Below are 20,385 nucleotides of genomic sequence, written 5' to 3' on the forward strand. Positions count from 1 at the left end.
CAATAGTATCCACCGGCTGGTGTTTTTAAAAAAATACAGAGTTTTTTCTGCTTATAGTTACGCATATTACTGCCCTCATCAGTGCATACCGCATAGGTACATCCAAGTATTGTACCATTTAGTTCCTGTTAGGCTGTCAAGGTGCTCCATACCGTCAAAGTCCAAACAATAGTATCCACCGGCTGGTGTTTTACAAAAATACAGAGTTTTTTATGCATATAGTTACACATATTACTGCCCTCATCAGTGCATACCGCATAGGTACATCCAAGTATTGTACCATTTAGTACCTGTTAATCTGTCAAGGTGCTCCATACCGTCAAAGTCCAAACAATAGCATCCACCGGCTGGTGTTTTGAAAAAATACTGAGTTTTTTCTGCGTATAGTTACACATATTACTGCCCTCATCAGTGCATACCGCATAGGTACATCCAAGTATTTTACCATTTAGTTCCTGTTAAGCTGTCAAGATGCTCCATACTATCAAAGTCCAAACAATAGTATTCACCGGCTGGTGTTTTACAAAAATTCAGAGTTTTTTCTGCATATAGTTACGCATATTACTGCCCTCATCAGTGCATACCGCATAGGTACATTCAAATATTGTACCATTTAGTTCCTGTTAAGCTGTCAAGGTGCTCCATACCGTCAAAGTCCAAACAATAGTATTCACCGGCTGGTGTTTTACAAAAATACAGAGTTTTTTCTGCGTATAGTTACGCATATTACTGCCCTCATCAGTGCATACCGCATAGGTACATCCAAGTATTTTACCATTTAGTTCCTGTTAAGCTGTCAAGGTGCTCCATACCGTCAAAGTCCAAACAATAGTATTCACCGGCAGGTGTTTTACAAAAATACAGAGTTTTTTCTGCATATAGTTACGCATATTACTGCCCTCATCAGTGCATACCGCATAGGTACATCCAAGTATTGTACCATTTAGTACCTGTTAATCTCTCAAGGTGCTCCATACCGTCAAAGTACAAACAATAATATTAACCGGCTGGTGTTTTAAAAAAAATACAGAGTTTTTCTGCCTATAGTTGCGCATCTTACTGCCCTCATCAGTGCATACCGCATACGTACATCCAAGTAGTGTGCCATCTTGTACCTGCTAATCTGTAAAGGGCCTACATACTGTGAAAGGACAGCCATAAGTAATCACCTGCTGCTGTTCTAGACAAATAATGTTTAAAGAGTAGTGTAGCGTATTGTAATACCCTCATAAACGCACTAAGTATGTCAGGCAGAGAAGTTCCAGGACGTGCACAGAGAAGTGGCAGAGGCCTAAAAACTTCAGGCAGAGTTGGCAGCAGACTTGGGGCTAGTGGCAGCAGGAGTCGCAGCGAGAGGCCTGAGCTCCCGTTGTCAGCCAGCGGTCGTGTCTCCACCAGCAACCCATCTGCCGACGTCGATTGTTTACGCTCATCCACATCATCACAAGTGACATCTGACACCCCCAGTCAACAGTCGGTGGGTTCCTCAGACACAACCCTCAGTTGGCATGGCCCGGGAGCAGTCCCTGTCCTCCCATTGCCTTTGTCCTATGCTGTTCCCTCTCCTAAAGAAGTATCTTATGCTGTGAGTTTAGCTCCACTATTTACTGAGGACGATCTAATAGAGGACAGTCAGCAGCTACTGGACAGCCAAGAAGGGGAGGAGACATGCGCTGCTTGCTCTGCTAAGCGGCCAAGTAGTGATGCGGAGAGTGACGTGGGAGGCGGAGTTGCAGGTGTTCAGGGTCCTAAAGCAGACACTGTTGGGGAACCTGAGGAGGACATCAGTGACGTGCACACACCTGTTGATGATGATGAAGCCGATCGCAATTGGGAGCCGGGTGCAGAAGGGGCTTCATCATCATCAGGAGAAGAGAGTTGCAGGTTGCCCTTGAGGCAGCAAGGCGGTAGCACGGTTGGCAGTCAGCGTGGTGGCAGGAGCGGAAATTCAGGAGCCAAACATGCCTGGGGGAGACCACCTGCTTTGCGGCAGCCTACCTTTCCGGGAGGTAGTGGAACAGGGGTTGCTGATAGACGGTGCCAGTAGCAGTCAATTAGTGCGGACTGCGGGTGGGAAAATCAGCTACTCGGCGGTGTGGAAGTTTTTCATAAGGCATCCGGAGGAGGCTCACATAGCCACATGCAAGATCTGTCGGCAGAAGGTGAAGCGTGGCCAGGGTCCCAATGTCGGCACCACGGCCCTGTGTCAACAGATTCTTTGCCACCATAAAGCGGCCTGGGAGAACCGTGGCTCCGATGTAGTGGTTCAGCCTGCTGCATCACCCAGTGGCCATCCGCTCCCTCCTTCATCCAGCCAAGGCTCCACCACCTCAGCCGAAGGGAGCTGTGTGTCAAACCCTCCTTCTGTCGCTCTTGCTTCTCCCGCTTTTAGTCAGCCATTCCGCCAACAATCCATCGGCGAAGCCATGTCCAAGAGACAACAGTATGCGCCCACTCGTCCAACGGCGCAGAAGTTGAATGTGCTCCTGTCCAAGTTGCTGGTGTTGCAGTCCCTCCCTTTTCAAGTGGTGAAATCTGCACCTTTCAGAGAATTGATGGCTTGTGCCGAGCTGAGGTGGAGAGTCCCAAGCCGTCATTTCTTTGTGAAGAAGGCAGTACCAGCCCTGCATAAGTTTGTACAAGAGAAGGTGGTCCAGTCCTTGAGCCTGTCGGTGTGTTAAAAAGTGCACGGCAGCGCCGACGTATGGAGCTGTAACTACGGGCAGGGAAAATACTTGTCTTTTACGGCCCACTGGGTAAATGTGGTTCCTGCACAGCCACAACAGCAACTTGGACAGGTCACACCACTTCCTCCTCCACGCTCTCGCTCCCAGGCAGTTGGTCCTGTTACAGTGTGTGATGCTGCCTCCTCATCCTCCACCGTTTCCTCGGCCTCCACTGCACGTCCAAATCTCGGTGGCCCTTCATCGTACCATGTGTGTAGGGCACGGCGGTGTCAAGCTGTTCTTCACATGGTTTGCCTTGGCGAACGGAGTCCCACAGGGGAGGAACTGCTAAAGTTAATTCGTAAAGAAATCCGAGTATGGCTTACTCCACAAAATCTGGAAATGGGAACCATGGTGACCGACAACAAGAAGAACATTGTGTCCGCGCTGCGACAAGGAAGTGTGAAACATGCGCCCTGCATGGCACACGTGTTGAATCTGGTTGTCAAGCACTTCCTCAAGTCTTCACCCCATTTGCAAAACATCCTGAAAATGGCAAGGAAACTGTGCATGCACTTCAGTTACTCGTACACCGCCAAGCACACCTTGCTTGAGCTGCAGCGTCAGAACGGTATCCCACAACATAGTCTTATTTGGGACGTTGCCACACGTTGGAACTCCCCCCTCCATATGTTGGACAGACTATGAACAAAGAAAAGACATCACCAATTTCTTTATGATCCAAGCAGATAGGAGTACTCCCCTGTTTAACTTCAATGTGAACCAGTGGCAGCTCATACGTGACACCTGACATTTGCTGAGGCCCTTTGAGGAAGCCACATTATTTGTGAGTCGCCTGGTTTACGCCATGAACGATGTAACTCCACTCCTACATTTCCTACAACAAATGATTGAAACCATGGCTGGTCACGGAAATGGAGACGTTGCGCCTACATCTCAAGGCTACATGTGCCCTGTGGGGGCTGAACTGGAGGAGGAGGATGATGAGGGGCAGAGCGGAGAACAGTTTAGGTTGGATGAGATGGAGCTAGAGGGTTATGAGGAAGGTAAGACAGAAGACCCAGACACATCGTGGCAGTATGAAGTGGAGATGGAGGCAGGTAGTCCCTCCGAGTCACTGGCGCAAATGGCACGATGCATGCTCAGTTGCTTGCGTAGTGTCCCCCGAATTGTCAAAATTCTGGATCTCCACCTTATTAGACCCTCGCTACCGTCCCAAAATGGGGGCCTTTTTTACACCCACTGAGAGGGAGGACAAACTGACCTACTACAGAGAGATTCTACGTAGTCAGTTGGCGTCCATCCACTCGCAGGTCTGACTCGGGGGGCCCTCTGCGCTCACCTTCCACTGCCATGGCTGCTGGGGAGGGGAGGGGTGGCAGGAGCAGTACCAGCTCAATCAGCAGCAGCCTGAGTCTACAGTCGCTGATGAGTAGCTTTCTTCACCCACATAGTGAAGCAACTCAGCAGCAGGTAGACATGGAGCAGGACCTGAACCAGCAGGTGGTGGCATACCTTGACATGGCCATGCCAACAACCATTGAAGATCCGCTGGACTTCTGGGCCGCCAAACTTGATTTATGGCCGCAACTCGCAGAGTTTGCCCTGGAAAAGCTGTCCTGCACAGCCAGTAGTGTGCCATCAGAGCAGGTGTTTAGTGCAGCCGGGGCCATAGTCACCCCAAGGTGAACTCGTCTGTCCACTAAAAATGTTGAGGGACAGACGTTTGAGAAGATGAATCAGGGATGGATCAGCCAGGATTTCCAGCCACCAATGCCAGATGCCTCAGAGTAGATTGAACATGCTGATACACCAACATTTCCCAATTATGGTTGGTTATGAAACCCTCTTGGGTTATCAATTACGGTTATGAAACCCTCTTTTGTACTGCCATTGCCTGCTCCTGGCTCATACTGTGTCTTTCAGGAACTACTTGCCTCACTGATGCTTCTGGCCTTGGGCTTTTAACACTTTAAGGACCCGGGCTTTTTCCGTTTTTTCATTTTAAATGTTTCCTCCTTAACTTTAAAAAATCATAACTCTTAAAAATTTTCACCTAAAATTCTATATGATGGCTTATTTTTTGCGACACTAATTCTACTTTGTAATCACATTAGACATTTTACCCAAAAATCTACGCTGAAACGGGAAAAAAAAATCAATGTGCGACAAAATTGATGAAAAAACACTATTTTATATGTTTTGGGGGCTTCCGTTTTTACGCAGTAAATTTTTTGGCAAAAATTACACCTTATATTTATTCTGTACGTCCATATAGTTAAAATGATACCCTACTTGTATAGGTTTGATTTTGTATTACTTCAGAAAAAAATCATGAATGCATGCAGGAAAATGTATACGTTTAAAATTGACATTTTCTGAGCCCTAAAACGTTTTTTATTTTTCTGTGTTCAGGGTGCTATGAGGGCTCATTTTTTGCGCCGTGATCTGAGGTTTTTAGCGGTACCATTTTTGTTTTGATCAGACTTTTTGATCACTTTTAATTAGATTTTTTTTGCGCGTACGCAATTGAACATGGGGTTTAAAAAGTGGTATATTTTTATAATTTGGACATTTCCGCATGCGGGGATTCCACATATGTTTATTTTTATTTACACAGTTTTTTTTTTTTATTCTTGGAAATGCCGGGTGATTCAAACTTTTATTAGGGGAAGGTATAATTGAAAGGGTTAATGATTTTTTTACACTTTTCTTATGCAATATTATAGCTCCCATAAGGGGCTATAACATTGCATTTACTGATCTTTATCACTGATTGATGCATCCCCATAGGAATGGATCAATCAGTGTTTTCGGCGATTGATTGCTCAAGCCTGGATCTCAGGCTTGAAGCATTCATTCGGCGATCGGACTGCAGGAAGGAAGGTAAGAGACCTTCCTCCTGTGCTACAGCTGTTCGGGATGCCGCGATTATACCACGGCGATCCCGAACAGCTCCCTGAGCTAGCCGGGCACTTTTACTTTCGTTTTTAACCGACGGCTCAGCTTTGAGTACGCGGCTAAAGGGTTAATAGCGCGGCACCGCGATCAGTGCTGCGCGCTATTAGCGGCGGGTCCTGGCTTCACTGTGATGCCTGGGCCGCAGCGATATGATGCAGGGTCACCGTGTGACCCCGCGTTATATCGCAGGACCGGGACTCAGGGCGTAAGTTTACGCCCTGGGTCCTTAACAGGTTAATTTTTGGATGTTTAGCAGTAGCTAAATACATGCTTAATGCAAATTTCAACATTGATCTTTAAATGTAAGGGGTTGGTTATAAAACCCTTTTGGGTACTGCGAATGAATGCTCCTGACTCATTCTGTGTCTTTCAGGAAATAATTGCCTCCCTGATGCCTCAGGCATTGGGCCTTCAATTTTTGGATGTTTAGCAGTAGCTAAATACATGCTTAATGCAAATTTCAACATTGATCTTTAAATGTAAGGCGTTGGTTATGAAACCCTCTTGGGTACTGCGAATGACTGCTCCTGAGTCATTGTGTGTCTTTCAGGAACTACTTGCCTCCCTGATGCCTCAGGCCTTGGGCCTTCAATTTTTGGATGTTTAGCAGTAGCTAAATACATGCTTAATGCAAATTTCAGCATTGATCTTTAAATGTAAGGGGTTGGTTATGAAACCCTCTTGGGTACTGCGAATGACTGCTCTTGACTCATTCTGTGTCTTTCAGGAAATAATTGCCTCCCTGATGCCTCAGGCCTTGGGCCTTCAATTTTTGGACGTTTAGCAGTAGCTAAATACATGCTTAATGCAAATTTCAACATTGATGTTTAAATGTAAGGGGTTGGTTATGAAACTCTCTTGGGTACTGCGGATGGCTGCTCCTGACTCATTCTGTGTCTTTCAGGAAATAATTGCCTCCCCAATGCCTCAGGCCTTGGGCCTTCAATTTTTGGATGTTTAGCAGTAGCTAAATACATGCTTAATGCCAATTTCAGCATTGATCTTTAAATGTAAAGGGTTGGTTATGAAACCCTCTTGGGTACTGCGAATGACTGCTCTTGACTCATTCTGTGTCTTTCAGGAAATAATTGCCTCCCTGATGCCTCAGGCCTTGGGCCTTCAATTTTTGGACGTTTAGCAGTAGCTAAATACATGCTTAATGCAAATTTCAACATTGATGTTTAAATGTAAGGGGTTGGTTATGAAACTCTCTTGGGTACTGCGGATGGCTGCTCCTGACTCATTCTGTGTCTTTCAGGAAATAATTGCCTCCCCAATGCCTCAGGCCTTGGGCCTTCAATTTTTGGAAGTTTAGCAGTAGTTAATACATGCTTAATGCAAATTTCAACAATGATCTTTAAATTCTCGGCTCTCTGCCAGGGCCTTCTCCTACCCCTCTGGGGACGATCCGAGGACCTCACTAAACCATCCAATCGGTAGTAGAGACATGCGGTGTGTACAAAGGGCAGGGACTTAATGAACCCGAGCTTATGACCCGCACTTGTGATTTTTCTTTCCTGGCAAATAATTGCAATCCCTGATCCCTATCGCAAACGGGGTTCAGCGGGTTACCCGCACCTGTCGGTGAAAGATAGACACACGCTGGTCCGTTCAGTGTAGCGCTCATGCAGCCCCGGACATCTGAGCGCATAACACACCTGTTATTGCTCGATCTCGCGAGTGATCGTGCAATGTAAGGGGTTATTAAAGCCTCTTGGGTACTGCTGATGCCTACTCCTGACTGCTCCTGTGTCTTTCAGGAACTACTTGACTTCATGATGCTTCTGGGCTTGGGCCTTTAATTTTAGGATTTTTGAAATACATACTTACATGCTTAATTGAACTCTCAACATTTATGGTGCAATGTATGGGGTGAATAAACACTCTTGGGTAGCGTTTTTTTTCCAATTTTCTGATTGGAAAATTATCACTGTAATAAACTTGAATTTTCCCTAATAATAACCATTACACCATTGAACGCTTGCTGCGTGTGATTTTTTAAGTAAAATTTTCAAAAAAAAAATACGCTTCTTTATTTCATAAAAAATTATTTTATAGAAGAATGCCTATTGGTGGTCCACCCTCCTGCATTATAGAGTCTTCTGGACTCTTGGATATGCGCTTGTTCTTAAACAAAGGTACAAAAAACAAAAATGGCCGGTCAGGGCTATGGAGTTGTTGCGCCTACATCTTACGGCCACATGAGCCCTGTGGGTGCTTGTGAGATTAGGTCCTTTGTACCCACACGGCGGGGTCCGGGACACAAATTTTTATTTAAATTTAAATTAAAAAAATCATACATTTCAATGGTCTCCACATGCTGCAGCCAACTCCAGGCTGCGTCATTCTGGTAATATATAGAGAGCACTCGCTGTCCTAAATTTTCGTAAAAATTTTTTGTCAAAAATGTTTGTCTTTTTTATTAGGGATTGTGAAGCTTTGGTGCGTACTCATGCATCAGCCAACTCCAGCCTGTGTCATTCAGGCAATATATGGTTTACTGATGGCGCTGCTTGGCCTGGGTCTGGGAATTTCAAATTTTGTTAGCACCCTCTATCCAAAAGTCTTCTTCATAAATTTGTACAATTGTTGTGTTTTTTGGGAGGGATTGTGAAGCCCTAGTGTGTACTCATGCATCAGCCAACTCCAGGCTGTGTCATTCAGGCAATATATAGGTAGCACCCGCTGTCCGAAATATTCTTAATTTTTTATTAAAAATGGTTGTTTTTTCTTTGGGATTCTGAAGCCCTGGTGTGTACTCAATGCTGCTTCCTGCTACACACTGTCAGCCCACTGGTCCTGCGACAGTGTGCTACTCCGCCTCCACATCCTCCACTGTGTCTTAAGCCTCCACTGCCCGGACAAGTCTCAGTGGCCCTTAAGCATACCATGTGTGCAGGTCATGGCGGTGTCATGCTGTTCTTCACATGGTTTGCCTTGGCGAGAAGTCTTGGAAAGAATGGTCGGTCAGGGCAATGGAGATGTTGCGCCTAAATCTCACGGCCACATGAGCCCTGTGGGGGCTTGTGGGATTTGGTCCTTCGTACCCACACGCTGGGGTCCGGGACACGCAAAGGTTGTTTTAAATTTCAAATCGAAAAATGATGGCGCTGCTGGGCCTGGGAATTTCAAATTTTCTCATAGGTAGCACCCGTTATCCAAAATCTTTTTTTAAAATTTCTAAAATTGTGGTGTTTTTTGGGGGGGATTGTGAAGCCCTGGTGTGTACTCGTGCATCAACCAACTCCAGGCTGTGTCATTCAGGCAATATATGGGTTACTGATGCCGCTGTGGGGCCTGGGTCTGTTAATTTAAAATTTTCTCATAAGCAGCACCCGCTATCCAAAATCTTTTTCAAAAATTTCTAAAATTGTGGTGGTTTTTTTTTGGGGGGGGGGGGTTGTGAAGCCCTGGTGTGTACTCGTGCATCAGCCAATTCCAGGCTGTGTCATTCAGGCAATATATGGGTTACTGATGCCGCTGTGGGGCCTGGGTCTGGGAATTAAAAATTTTCTCATAGGTAGCACCCGCTATCCAAAATCTTTTTTTTTTAAATTTCTAAAATTGTGGTGTTTTTTGGGTGGGATTGTGAAGCCCTGCTGTGTACTCGTGCATCAGCCAACTCCAGGCTGTGTCATTCAGCCAATATATGGGTTACTGATGCCGCTGTGGGGCCTGGGTCTGGGAATTTCAAATTTTCCTATAAGTAGCACCCGCTATTTAAAATCTTCGGTTTAAATTTCTTAATTCATCTTTTAATCTTAGGGATTGTGAAGGCCTAGTGCCTACTCATGCTGCTGGCAACTCCGGGCTGTGCCGTTCATCCACTATATGGTCTCCTCATGCTGCCAACACCTCCATGCTGTGTCATTCAGCCACTATATGGTCTCCTCATGCTGACAACATGTCCATGCTGTGTCATTCAGCCACTATATGGTGTCCTCATGATGCCAACACCTCCACGCTGTGCCATTCAGCCACTATATGGTCTCCTCATGCTGCCAACACCTCCAGGCTGTGTCATTCAGCCACTATATGGTGTCCTCATGCTTCAGCCTCATCCAAGCTGTGTCATTCAGCCACTATATGGTGTCCTCATGCTGCCAACACCTCCACACTGTGCCATTAAGCCACTATATGGTGTCCTCATGCTGCCAACACCTCCACGCTGTGCCATTCAGCCACTTTATGGTCTCCTCATGCTGCCAACACCTCCACGTTGTGTCATTCAGCCACTATATTGTGTCCTCATGCTTCAGCCTCATCCAAGCTGTGTCATTCAGCCACTATATGGTGTCCTCATGCTGCCAACACCTCCACACTGTGTCATTCAGCAACTAAATGGTCTCCTCATGCTGCCAACACCTCCACGCTATGTCATTCAGTCACTTTATGGTCTCCTGACACTGATGACACCACCAGGCTCTGTAATTGTGCTGCTGTGCGGCAGTGATTCTAAAAGCGATGCCGGTAATCTGCATGTTATTCTGAATAACAGTATTATTTCACTAACCCAGAACACTCCATATGCATTTTAGAACACAGCAAAGTGTTCTATACCCCTATAGAGGCTGTATGTAGGCTAGATATAGCCTTTTTTAATATAGATTCGCCGCAAAAAAATTCAGATCGAAACAAACTTTTTCGGAAAAATAGGCGAATCGGCCGAATCAAATTTTTGAAAAGTTCGCTCATCTCTAATCGCCGCATCTAAAGTTGAACGCCGCATCTAAAGTGAAAGTAAATCACTGCCGGTGCAGCTCAGGGGGCTGTTCGGGATGTCTGTGGCGAAATCGCGGCATCCCGAACAGCTCTGGGACACAAGGTCTCCTACCTTGCCTCCTGGTGTCTGATTGCCAAATGACTGCTCAGTACCTGAGATCCAGACATGAGCGGTCAAGCGGCAGAATCATTGATCAATGGTTTCCTATGAGAAACCATTGAACAATGTAAAAGATCAGTGTATGCAGTGTTATAGCTCCATATGGGAGCTATAACATTGCAAAAAAAAAGTGAAAAAAAAGTGAATAAAGATCATTATACCCCTCCCCTGGTAAAAGTTTGAATCACCCCCCTTTTCCCATTTAAAAAAAAACAAACTGTGTAAATGAAAATAAACATATGTGGTATCGCCGCTTGTGGAAATGTCCAAACTATAAAAATATATCATTAATTAAACTGCACGGTCAATGGCGTACGCGCAAAAAAATTCCAAAGCCCAAAATTGTTTATTTTTGGTCTCTTTTTATATCATAAAAAAAGGAATGAGTGAAAAGCGATAAATAAGTCTGATCAATACAAAAATGGTACCGCTAAAAACTTCAGAGCAAAAAATGAGCCCTCATACCGCCCCATACACTGAAAAATAATAGTTATTGGGGTCAGAAGATGACAATTTTTTTTTTTTTGTTTTTTTGTTTCAATTACATTTTTATAGAATTTTCAAGAAATACAAAGAACTAATAAAAATGACATATAACCAAAACAAAAATAACATGTCTGCATATAAACAATGAATCTCAGAAAATCTGTAACATGTTACAGAATTTTAACAAATGTGTAAAAATGAAGGTTTCAAATAGGGATGTAAGAAAAAATCGATTCTCGCGATAATCGCGATTTTTCATTTGCCGATACAGAATCGATTCAAAATATTTTTGAATCGATTCTTTTAGGGATGTGGAATTTTTAATAAAACGCACTTTATCTTACCTGCCAACGAGCCCCCGGAGCTCCGGTACAGGTGTTCGGTCCCCGGGCTGTATTCTTCTTACTTCCTGTTAGTCCGGCACGTCACATGGAGCTTCAGCCTATCACTGGCCGCAGCGATGTCCCGCCTCCGCTGGTGATAGGCTGAAGCTCCATGTGACGTGCCGGACTAACAGGAAGTAAGAAGAATACAGCCCGGGGACCGAACACCTGTACCGGAGTGTATCAGAGCTCCGCGGGCTCGTTGGCAGGTAAGATAAAGTGCGTTTTATTTTATTTTGCAGCCCGGACGGGATAACATGAGAAAAGTGAGCACCAGAGTACTAGATCGCCGCTGTCAAAGCTGACAGCGGCGTCTATTGGGATCTATGAATGCTCCCAGGTGGGCGATATATCGCGATGTATCGTCACCTAGATGGTATCGCGATATATCGCGATATATCGAATTGCCACACTGGTATCGCGATTCGAATCGAATCGCCAAATTCTTGGCGATTCACACCCCTAGTTTCAAACGTAAACTGTACCTAAATTTTCCTGCATGTAGTTATGATTTTTTTCAGAAGTATGACAAAATCAAACCTATATAAGTAGGATATAATTTTAATTGAATGGACCTACAGAATAAAGGAATGTGTCATTTTTACCGAAAAATGTACGGCGTAGAAACAGAAGCCCCCAAAATTTACAAAATGGCTTTTTTTTTCCAATTTTGTCTCACAATGATTTTTTTTTTTCCATTTCGCCATAGATTTTCCGGTAAAATGACTGATGTCATTACAAAGTAGAATTGGTGGTGCAAAAAAAGGCCATCATATGGATTTATAGGTGCAAAATTGAAAGAGTTATGCTTTTTTAAATGTAAGGAGGAAAAAATTTAAGTGCAAAAACGGAAAAAAAAACCTGGTCCTTAAGGGGTTAATTACTACATTAAAAGCAATGGGTAAATTGTTAATTTCATATTTAGAAATGCTCAGCCTTACCTCGACAACTTCTTCCATCTTCCTGAAGGGTCCCAGTTACGCAACTACAAATTGGTCCATCTAGTCTGCTTGTACAGATTTGCTCACACCCTCCGTTTTCCTCACACCAGTCCAAACCTAAGCGGTAATAAGAGTTTTGATGTTAATTATTTACAGTGTTATCATAGGTTTCCTTACACACTGTTTGGGAATATCCATAAAGTAGCAAATTTTGTTTGTAAACTCCACTGGAGTATAGAACAGTGTAGAAACATTGTTAATCAGTAATACAAGTTAATAATTAGACATCCATAAAGATGTGTTCATTCTATCTGTTTGTCTAATGCAATTTGAAATCTACTTTAAGTGGTGATCATGGCAGTAAGACAATCATTAGAACGAGGTAGAAGTGACCCACTGCATAGATTTACTTTAAAATCTGTCTCCTGTAGGGAGCTGGGTAGAGCAGTGAGCTGGAGAGTAACACTGGGGCGCACACTTCTCCTGTATTGTTCTCATGATCTTTGGGGGTCTGAACACCTAAACACCCAGACCCAACCTAACAAAACTTTTCACATATCTCTGTGACATGTCAAAATTTTTTTTTTTAAACAGGGGCACTTCAAAGAGGACATGTGGTCAACACAAAAAAATGTGATTGCATTATCATTAAATAGCTTGGGGTGCCCTGACCACACACTTTTTTTTTAACAACTTCTTGATATATTCTCACGTTCCCGATATGAGAGTTTATGGTTTGTCTGACAGTTCATAGAATCAGTCAGATGGGCATGAACTTAAAGGGGTACTCTGCCCCTGGCATCTTATCCCCTATCCAAAGGATAGGGGATAAGATGTTAGATCGCCGCGATCCCGCTGCTGGGGACCCCGGGGATCGCTGCTGCGGCACCCTGCCATCATTACTGCACAGAGCGAGTCCGCTCTGTGCGTAATGACGGGCGATACAGGGGCCGGAGCAGCGTGACGACATGGCTCCGCCCCTCATGACATCACAGTCCGTCCCGTTAATGCAAGTCTATGGCAGGAAGCGTGACGACCGCCACGCCCCCTCCCATAGACTTGTATTGATGGGGGCGGGCCGTAACGTCATGAGGGGTGGAGCCGTGATGTAACGATGCTCCGGCCCCTGTATTGCCCGTCATTACGCGCAGAGCGATCTCGCTCTGCGCAGTAATGATAGCGGGGTGCTGCAGCAGCGATCCCGGGGTCCCCAGCAGCGGGACCCCGGCGATCTGACATCTTATCCCCTATCCTTTGGATAGAGGATAAGATGTCTAGGGGCGGAGTACCCCTTTAATGTTAATAATGGGAGTGAATATCAGATGATGGGTGGGATTACGCAGTCAGGGGGTTTGTATTAGGCAACACGCCCCTCAATGTACAACATACACACCCCAAACTGCATAAACCTGCCCATCACCTGATATTCACTGCCATTTTTTAAATTAAGTTCACACCCATCTGACTGATTTCCTGAATGGGCAAACCATAAACCCATGTATCTCAGGAGCGGAAGGACTTGTCAAGAAACTGTAAAAAGGAATTTGATCGGGGCACTATAGGCTTTTTATAATCAATGTTTTTGGGTTGGCCAAGTCAAACTTAATTTATTCTCTGCAGAGTAGTCACAGCTTTTTCTAGTGACAACTATAGGCAGCCAAAATGTTATTATTTAGCACATAATTTAGGGCTTAAAGGGGGTACTTTTTTTATATATCAACTGGTGCCAGAAAGTTAAACAGTTAAAAAAATCTTAATCCTTCCAGTACTTATCAGCTGCTGTATGTTCCATAGGAAGTTATTTTCATTTTGAATTTCCTTTCTGTCTTACCACAATGTTCTGTGCTTACACCTCTGTCCATTTCTTAGGAACTGTCCAGAGCAGGTTAGGTTTGCAATGGGGATTTTCTCCTGCTCTGGGCAGTTTCTGAAATGGACAGGGGTGTCAGCAGAGAGCACTGTGGTCAGACAGAAAGGAAATTCAAAAAGAAAAGAACTTCCTGTGGAACATACAGCAGCTGATAAGCACTGGAAGGATTATGATTTTGTAATAGAAGTCATTTACAAAACTGTGTAACTTTCTGGAACCAGAAAGTTAAAATTTTTTCCACTGGAGTACCCCTTTAACCCCTTAACGACCACAGACGTAAATGTACGTCCTGATTTGGTACATTTACGTCCTGTGTATGGCCGCGAGCATCGGAGCTAGCACCAGCCGGGGACTCGCCTGTTATGGCCGACATCCACGATCGCGTGGATGTCTGCCATTAACCCCTCAGATGCCATGATCAATACAGATCATGGCATCTGCGGCATTGCGGTACTTTGAATGGATGATCGGACCGCCCGCAGCGCTGCCGCGCTGATCCAATCATCCAGCATGGCAGCTGGAGGTCCCCTCGTCTGACTCCGGCCGTTTCCCGGGGTCTTCTGCTCTGGTCTGAGATCGAGCAGACCAGAGCAGAAGATGACCAATAATACTGAGCAGTGCTGTGTCCTATACATCAAACTATCAAAATATAATGTTAATGATCCCGTACGGTGAATGGCGTAAACGTTAAAAAATAAAAAAAAATGTGCTTTTTTGTCACATTTTATTTAAATTTTTTTTTATAAAAAATGATCTAAAAGTTTAATATATGCAAAGGTGGTATCTAAAAAAATTACAGATGACGGATCAAAAAATGAGCCCTCATACCGCCCTATATACGGAAAAATGAAAAAGTCATAGGTGGTCAAAATAGTGGTCAGTTATAGGTGGTCAGATTTTGGATTACTGATTTTGTACAAAAAGTTTAGATTTTATTTAAGCGGTACAAAAATATAAAAGTATCTAGCCATAGGTATCATTTTAATCATATTGACCCACAGAATAAAGAACACATATCATTTTTACCGTAAATTGTACAGTGTGAAAACGAACCCCTCCAAAATGTGCAAAATTTTGGTTTTCATTTAAATTTCCTCCCTAAAATTATTTTTTGGGGTTCGCCGTACATTTTATGGTAAAATGAGAGGTTTCATTACAAACTACAATTTGTCACGCAAAAAACAAGCCCTTGTATGGGTCTGTAGATGGATATATAAAAGAGTTATGGATTTTAGAAGGCGAGGAGGAGAAAACGAAAACGCAAAAATAAAATTGGCCTGGTACTTAAGGTGAAAATGGCCTTGGTCCTTAAGAGGTTAGAAAGAAAATGAATGTCAAATTTGTATTGATATTTTAATTAAGTGCAGAGCTATGCAATAATGTGACAATGATGTTTGAGCTACAAACAGTTTTTGTGTATAAAGCAGCACATTTCAGGATTGTAACAGTCCTTTTCTCATAATGAATTTTCTTGTAACAAGCAATGCTGAAACATAAGTCTTATGTTTTGTCTCCATTACTCTGCTAATGAATATATTTGTATAAGAGGCCATTTGCTTATGTGGAATTTATCAAACATAATTTACACCCAGATCCCTCACAATAGCATCAACTGGCTCCAGAAAGTTAAACAGATTTGTACATTACTTCTATTAAAAAATCTTAATCCTTTCAGTACTTATGACGCTTCTGAAGTTGAGTTGTTCTTTTCTGTCTAAGTGCTCTCTAATGACACGTGTCTCGGGAAAGAGGTTTGCTATGGGGATTTTCTTCTAAACTGGGCGGTTCCCGAGACACGTGTAATCAGAGAGCACTTAGATAGAACAACTCAACTTCAGAAGCTCATAAGTACTGAAAGGATTAAGATTTTTTTAATAGAAGTAATTTACAAATCTGTTTAACTTTCTGGAGCCAGTTGATATATAAAAAAAAAGTTTTTTTCCTGGATAACCCAGCACGAATGAAATTATGAAAATACTAACGTTTTCTCCTTATAGGACCAACAGAAATTATTTGCTCCTTGGAATCTTGCACATGATCATTGGCACTTCTGGAATTCTGTGGACAGTTCTGCCAAAATTAAATTAAATTAATGTTTTTTTTTAAATTTAGATTACATTAGAAATTATATTAATACATTCCACTCCAGTTGCTGAAAAATGAAAGAAAGGATTTATTACTAGAATCAATATGCTTCAAACTTAAAAGGGTTTTCTGGGACATTATAATTGATGATGAATCAATGATTGGTGGGTTGTCGCCACCCATTACCCCCACTGAGCAGCTTTTTGGCAATCATTGTATATAGTTATGGCACCAGTTAACTGCGGTCAGATCTCATTGATCATGAAGTACCACTTTGACGGTAACGGGGACAATATTTTCCCATTCTGCATACTGGTAGGGGTGCCAGCGATCGCCCCCCCCAATGTTCAGCTTATTTTTTCCATATCCCCTAAATAAGCAATTTATTTCCATGAGCTACTTTTTGAAGCCTCATAGTCAAAGACGTGATTGTCCCATTATTGTATCAGGATTCGGTAATGTCAGGGAGGTGTGCTGCTCTACTTTAACAGTACTAGGGACAATATTGTTCCTGTTCTGCAGATCAGTGTGGGTGCCAGCAGTTGAACTCATCAATCAGCATGTTATCGCCTATTCTATGGATGGAGGTTATTCTATTCTAGGGACAACCTACCCCCATTCACATTCCCATCTCTGCATGTTATCTCCGATCCATTAATACTCCTACTGATCACCTCAGTTCTCATGATCAGTGGGGATCCAACTGCTAGGTGTTACACTCTGCGCTCCGGCTGCAAGCTCTGGCTGTGAGCGCAGTGTCCCGGTGTCCCTGTCTGGCGACGGGGCTGGCATGCGCATCCCAGCCAGTCATTCACCTCGCTCCGCTGCCTCTGTGTCTCAGCTCCAGCACGCGCGTCCCAGTCTCCTGGGGTGCGCGTGAGCCGGAGCTCTGAAATTTAAGGGGCCAGTGCGCCCATAATTAGTGTTTGTACCTGACACCACATTATAAGTCCCTGCACCTCCCACACTTCCCTGCCGGATCTTCAGTGCCCGTAGCCTGAGATTAAGCGACCCTTATAACCTGTTAGCCTTACCTGTGTTTCCAGACCTTCCGCTATGAGATTAGACTCCGCACCTTTGCAGCCTGCCTTGACCCTCTGCTACGTTTGACTATGCTACTGCCTTATCTTTTGGTACCTCGCCTTGCTCAGCTACCTGTGTGGTCGAGCCATGTCGGGGGTAGTGACCTGGGTGTCGCCTGCCGCAGCAAGCCTTGTGGAAGGGTCTGGTGAAGACCAGCGGCACCTTAGATTCCGTTCCCTGATACGGTCCGAGTCATCAGCCACACAGGTTAGAGGATCCACATCCAACTCCGTTATACTAGAACCAAGGTGATTTGTGGGGGCCAAAGCAGACGACCCCCACCGATCAGCTTTACTATTATTATTTTTTCACAGGAAGAAGACCAGGACTACGTTGGATCAATAATAATCTGAAGAATGATCTGTGATAAATTGGGGAGCAATAGATTAAGAACAGAAAAAGTTGTGTGTCTTTTTTTTCTTACTGATTTTTGGCTTACCAGTGGAAGCCTTTTAATAGAACTATAAAGAGATAATGGCATCACGTATCGTATGAAAAAACACTTGATCAAATATGCAAAAAAAAACACAAACTGTACTAGATAATAACGAGAACGTATAATTACGGGAATAAACAAAATGCTTCACAATAATGCATAAAATATATGTATAAAATAGGATTATATGCAATAAAAAAATTTTTCAGTAAAACAGTGTTTAACTCCATTACAGCTGTATTACATCAAAAATGTTTTAATTATGTATTATCATATTTTATTGATATGTTTTATGTCTTTATGATTGAAAAGAATTGTATCTTTCCATCAATGGTACATTCAGTTTTTAATCTAGTTCGGTATGTGTGAGAAAGGGGCAAGTACCGTATATATATCAGGGTATACCACGCACCGGCCTATAACAGGCACCCTCATTTTTCCAAGGATATTTGGGTAAAAAAAAGTTTTTTACCCAAATATCCTTGGTAAAATGAGGGTGCATGTGTTTGCATGTGTATACCCTGATAGCAGCCGCTTTTGCGGGGTCAGAGACCTCTGTCTCTCCCCTCTAGAGTCCTGCTGCGAACGCTTCTCTCCCCCTGGCTATCCAGAGACTGCCGCTTCCGCTGTCCCATTACCTCCCCCATCCCCGGTTTTATAATTACCTGTTCCCGGGGTCCACGCTGCTTCTGGCTCCGGAGGCGTCCTTAGCTGTCACTGTGCGCCGGGCCACTGACGGTGACGTCGCGTTGAAGACGTCACTCGTCATTGCACAGTGCAGCGCATAGCAACAACGCAGGACACCGCCGGAGCCAGAAGCAGTGCGGACCCCGGGAACAGGTACCATAATTATAAGACCGGGGATGGGGGAGGCAATGGGGCAGTGGCGGCGGTGGCGGTCTCTGGACCCCAGGATAGGCAGGGGCAGAGAAGCCGGCAGCGACGGCAGGTCTCTAGCTCAGCAAAAGCTGCTGCAGTTCATTGATTTAAAGCGCCCGCTTTAAATCATTGAATTGCAGCGGCTTCTGCGCATTTTTTAAGTTTATCGGCGTATAACACGCTGACTTTAGGCAAAAAAGTTTTGCCTAAAAAATGCGTGTTATACTCCGATAAATACGGTATTAGCTTTAAAACGCGTTGTGTTTTGGGAACAATATAAACTGTGAAAGTTCAATATCTTATTTACTGGATTGCACCACATACCTGAAAATTTTCCTATTAATTTGCTTGATCTACGTTGGCTGGTAATATGTTATTTTTAACAACAGTTGACACTCAACTTGTGCCCGAACGTTAAACAGATTTGGAAATTTATTTTATTAAAAAAATCTTAATCCTTCCAGTACTTATCAGCTGCTGTATGCTCCAGAGGAAGTTGACCGCAGTGCTCTCTGCTGACACCTCTATCCATGTCAGGAACTGTCCGGAGCAGGAGTGGTTTGCTATGGGGATTTGCTCCTACTCTGGACAGTTCTTGACATGGACAGAGGTGTCAGCAGAGAGCACTGTGGTCAGACAGAAAAGAACAACTCAACTTCATCTGTAGTATACAGCAGCTGATAAGTAGTAGAAGAATTAAGATTTTATAATAGAAGTAATTTACAAATCTGTTTAACTTACTGGAGACAGTTGATATAATTTTTTTTCCCCAGTGGAGTACCCCTTTAATGTGTTGTTGTGTCATAGACTCAACATAAGATAGTGAGCAGACATTTCAGAATCTGTCAGATGAGAAGTTCTCTCCCATGAGAAGCTTTACTTTTTCTTCCATAGCACTACATGGTTTTGTATCTGTCTGGATATGGAAAATATGTTGAACCCCCACATTTTTTTTAAATAATACTAATAAAATACTAATGAATAAATAATACTATTTATAATACTAATAAAATACTAATGAATAAATAATTAAAAATAAAATTGTGGGATCCCCACTATTTTCCATAAAAGCAGCCTATTCCTAGTAGGATAAGCAGGACCATTTATACTGCTCTAAAAAGTGTGCATCAACAGTACATGCTACATCTATATTTTTTTGCCCATTCAAGTGGACAGAAGCTGTGCTGAATGGAGCTAACTTCTTCCAGCCCCTTTTCTCAACATTGATTTGGGCATAAGTCCATCAAATTCTATCTATATCTCTGCTTTGTCTCTAAAGTTGTGATCTAGAGGAAGGCAAATAATCCTTATGTGGCTCATGCCAATTGCCCCATAACAGGAAAAATTCTTTCCTGACTCCAAATATATAAGGAAAAAAATTCCCGGATCAACATTCTTTACCCACAAATCTAATAAACATAACTTGTAATAAGCATCCATAACTTGTAAACAATTTTCTTAGGATACACCTTAAAATGCATTGTAAAAAACATTATTATAAATGTTTAATAAACAAAATAATCAGAAGGGTCTCATATGCCCTAATTTCATAAAATTAACTAATGTAAGGTTCATTCTAGGTTAACTATAAAAATTTAAGAAGATAGCATTATTGGATATTCAAATGTTCAGTGTTCAGACAGTGCTTCAGGACCTCACTCAAACTAGTTAAAGGGAGTCTCCACTCTGGAG

At 43.4% G+C, this 20,385-nt stretch overlaps 1 protein-coding gene across 1 annotated transcript in view; it reads right to left on the minus strand.

Annotated features, from left to right (window-relative positions):
• Window positions 1-20,385, minus strand: part of TECTA (tectorin alpha) — a 271,389-nt gene that overhangs the window by 12,333 nt on the left and 238,671 nt on the right. Inside the window, exons 23-24 of the mRNA XM_056544773.1 lie at window positions 16,193-16,280; window positions 12,341-12,457 (exon numbers count right to left, since the gene is read on the minus strand). Coding sequence (XP_056400748.1) covers window positions 12,341-12,457; window positions 16,193-16,280 — 205 coding nt within the window. The remainder of the gene's footprint in view (window positions 1-12,340; window positions 12,458-16,192; window positions 16,281-20,385) is intronic.

Source organism: Hyla sarda, chromosome 10, assembly GCF_029499605.1.
Source record: "Hyla sarda isolate aHylSar1 chromosome 10, aHylSar1.hap1, whole genome shotgun sequence".
In the NCBI taxonomy this organism is placed as follows: Eukaryota; Metazoa; Chordata; class Amphibia; order Anura; family Hylidae; genus Hyla; species Hyla sarda.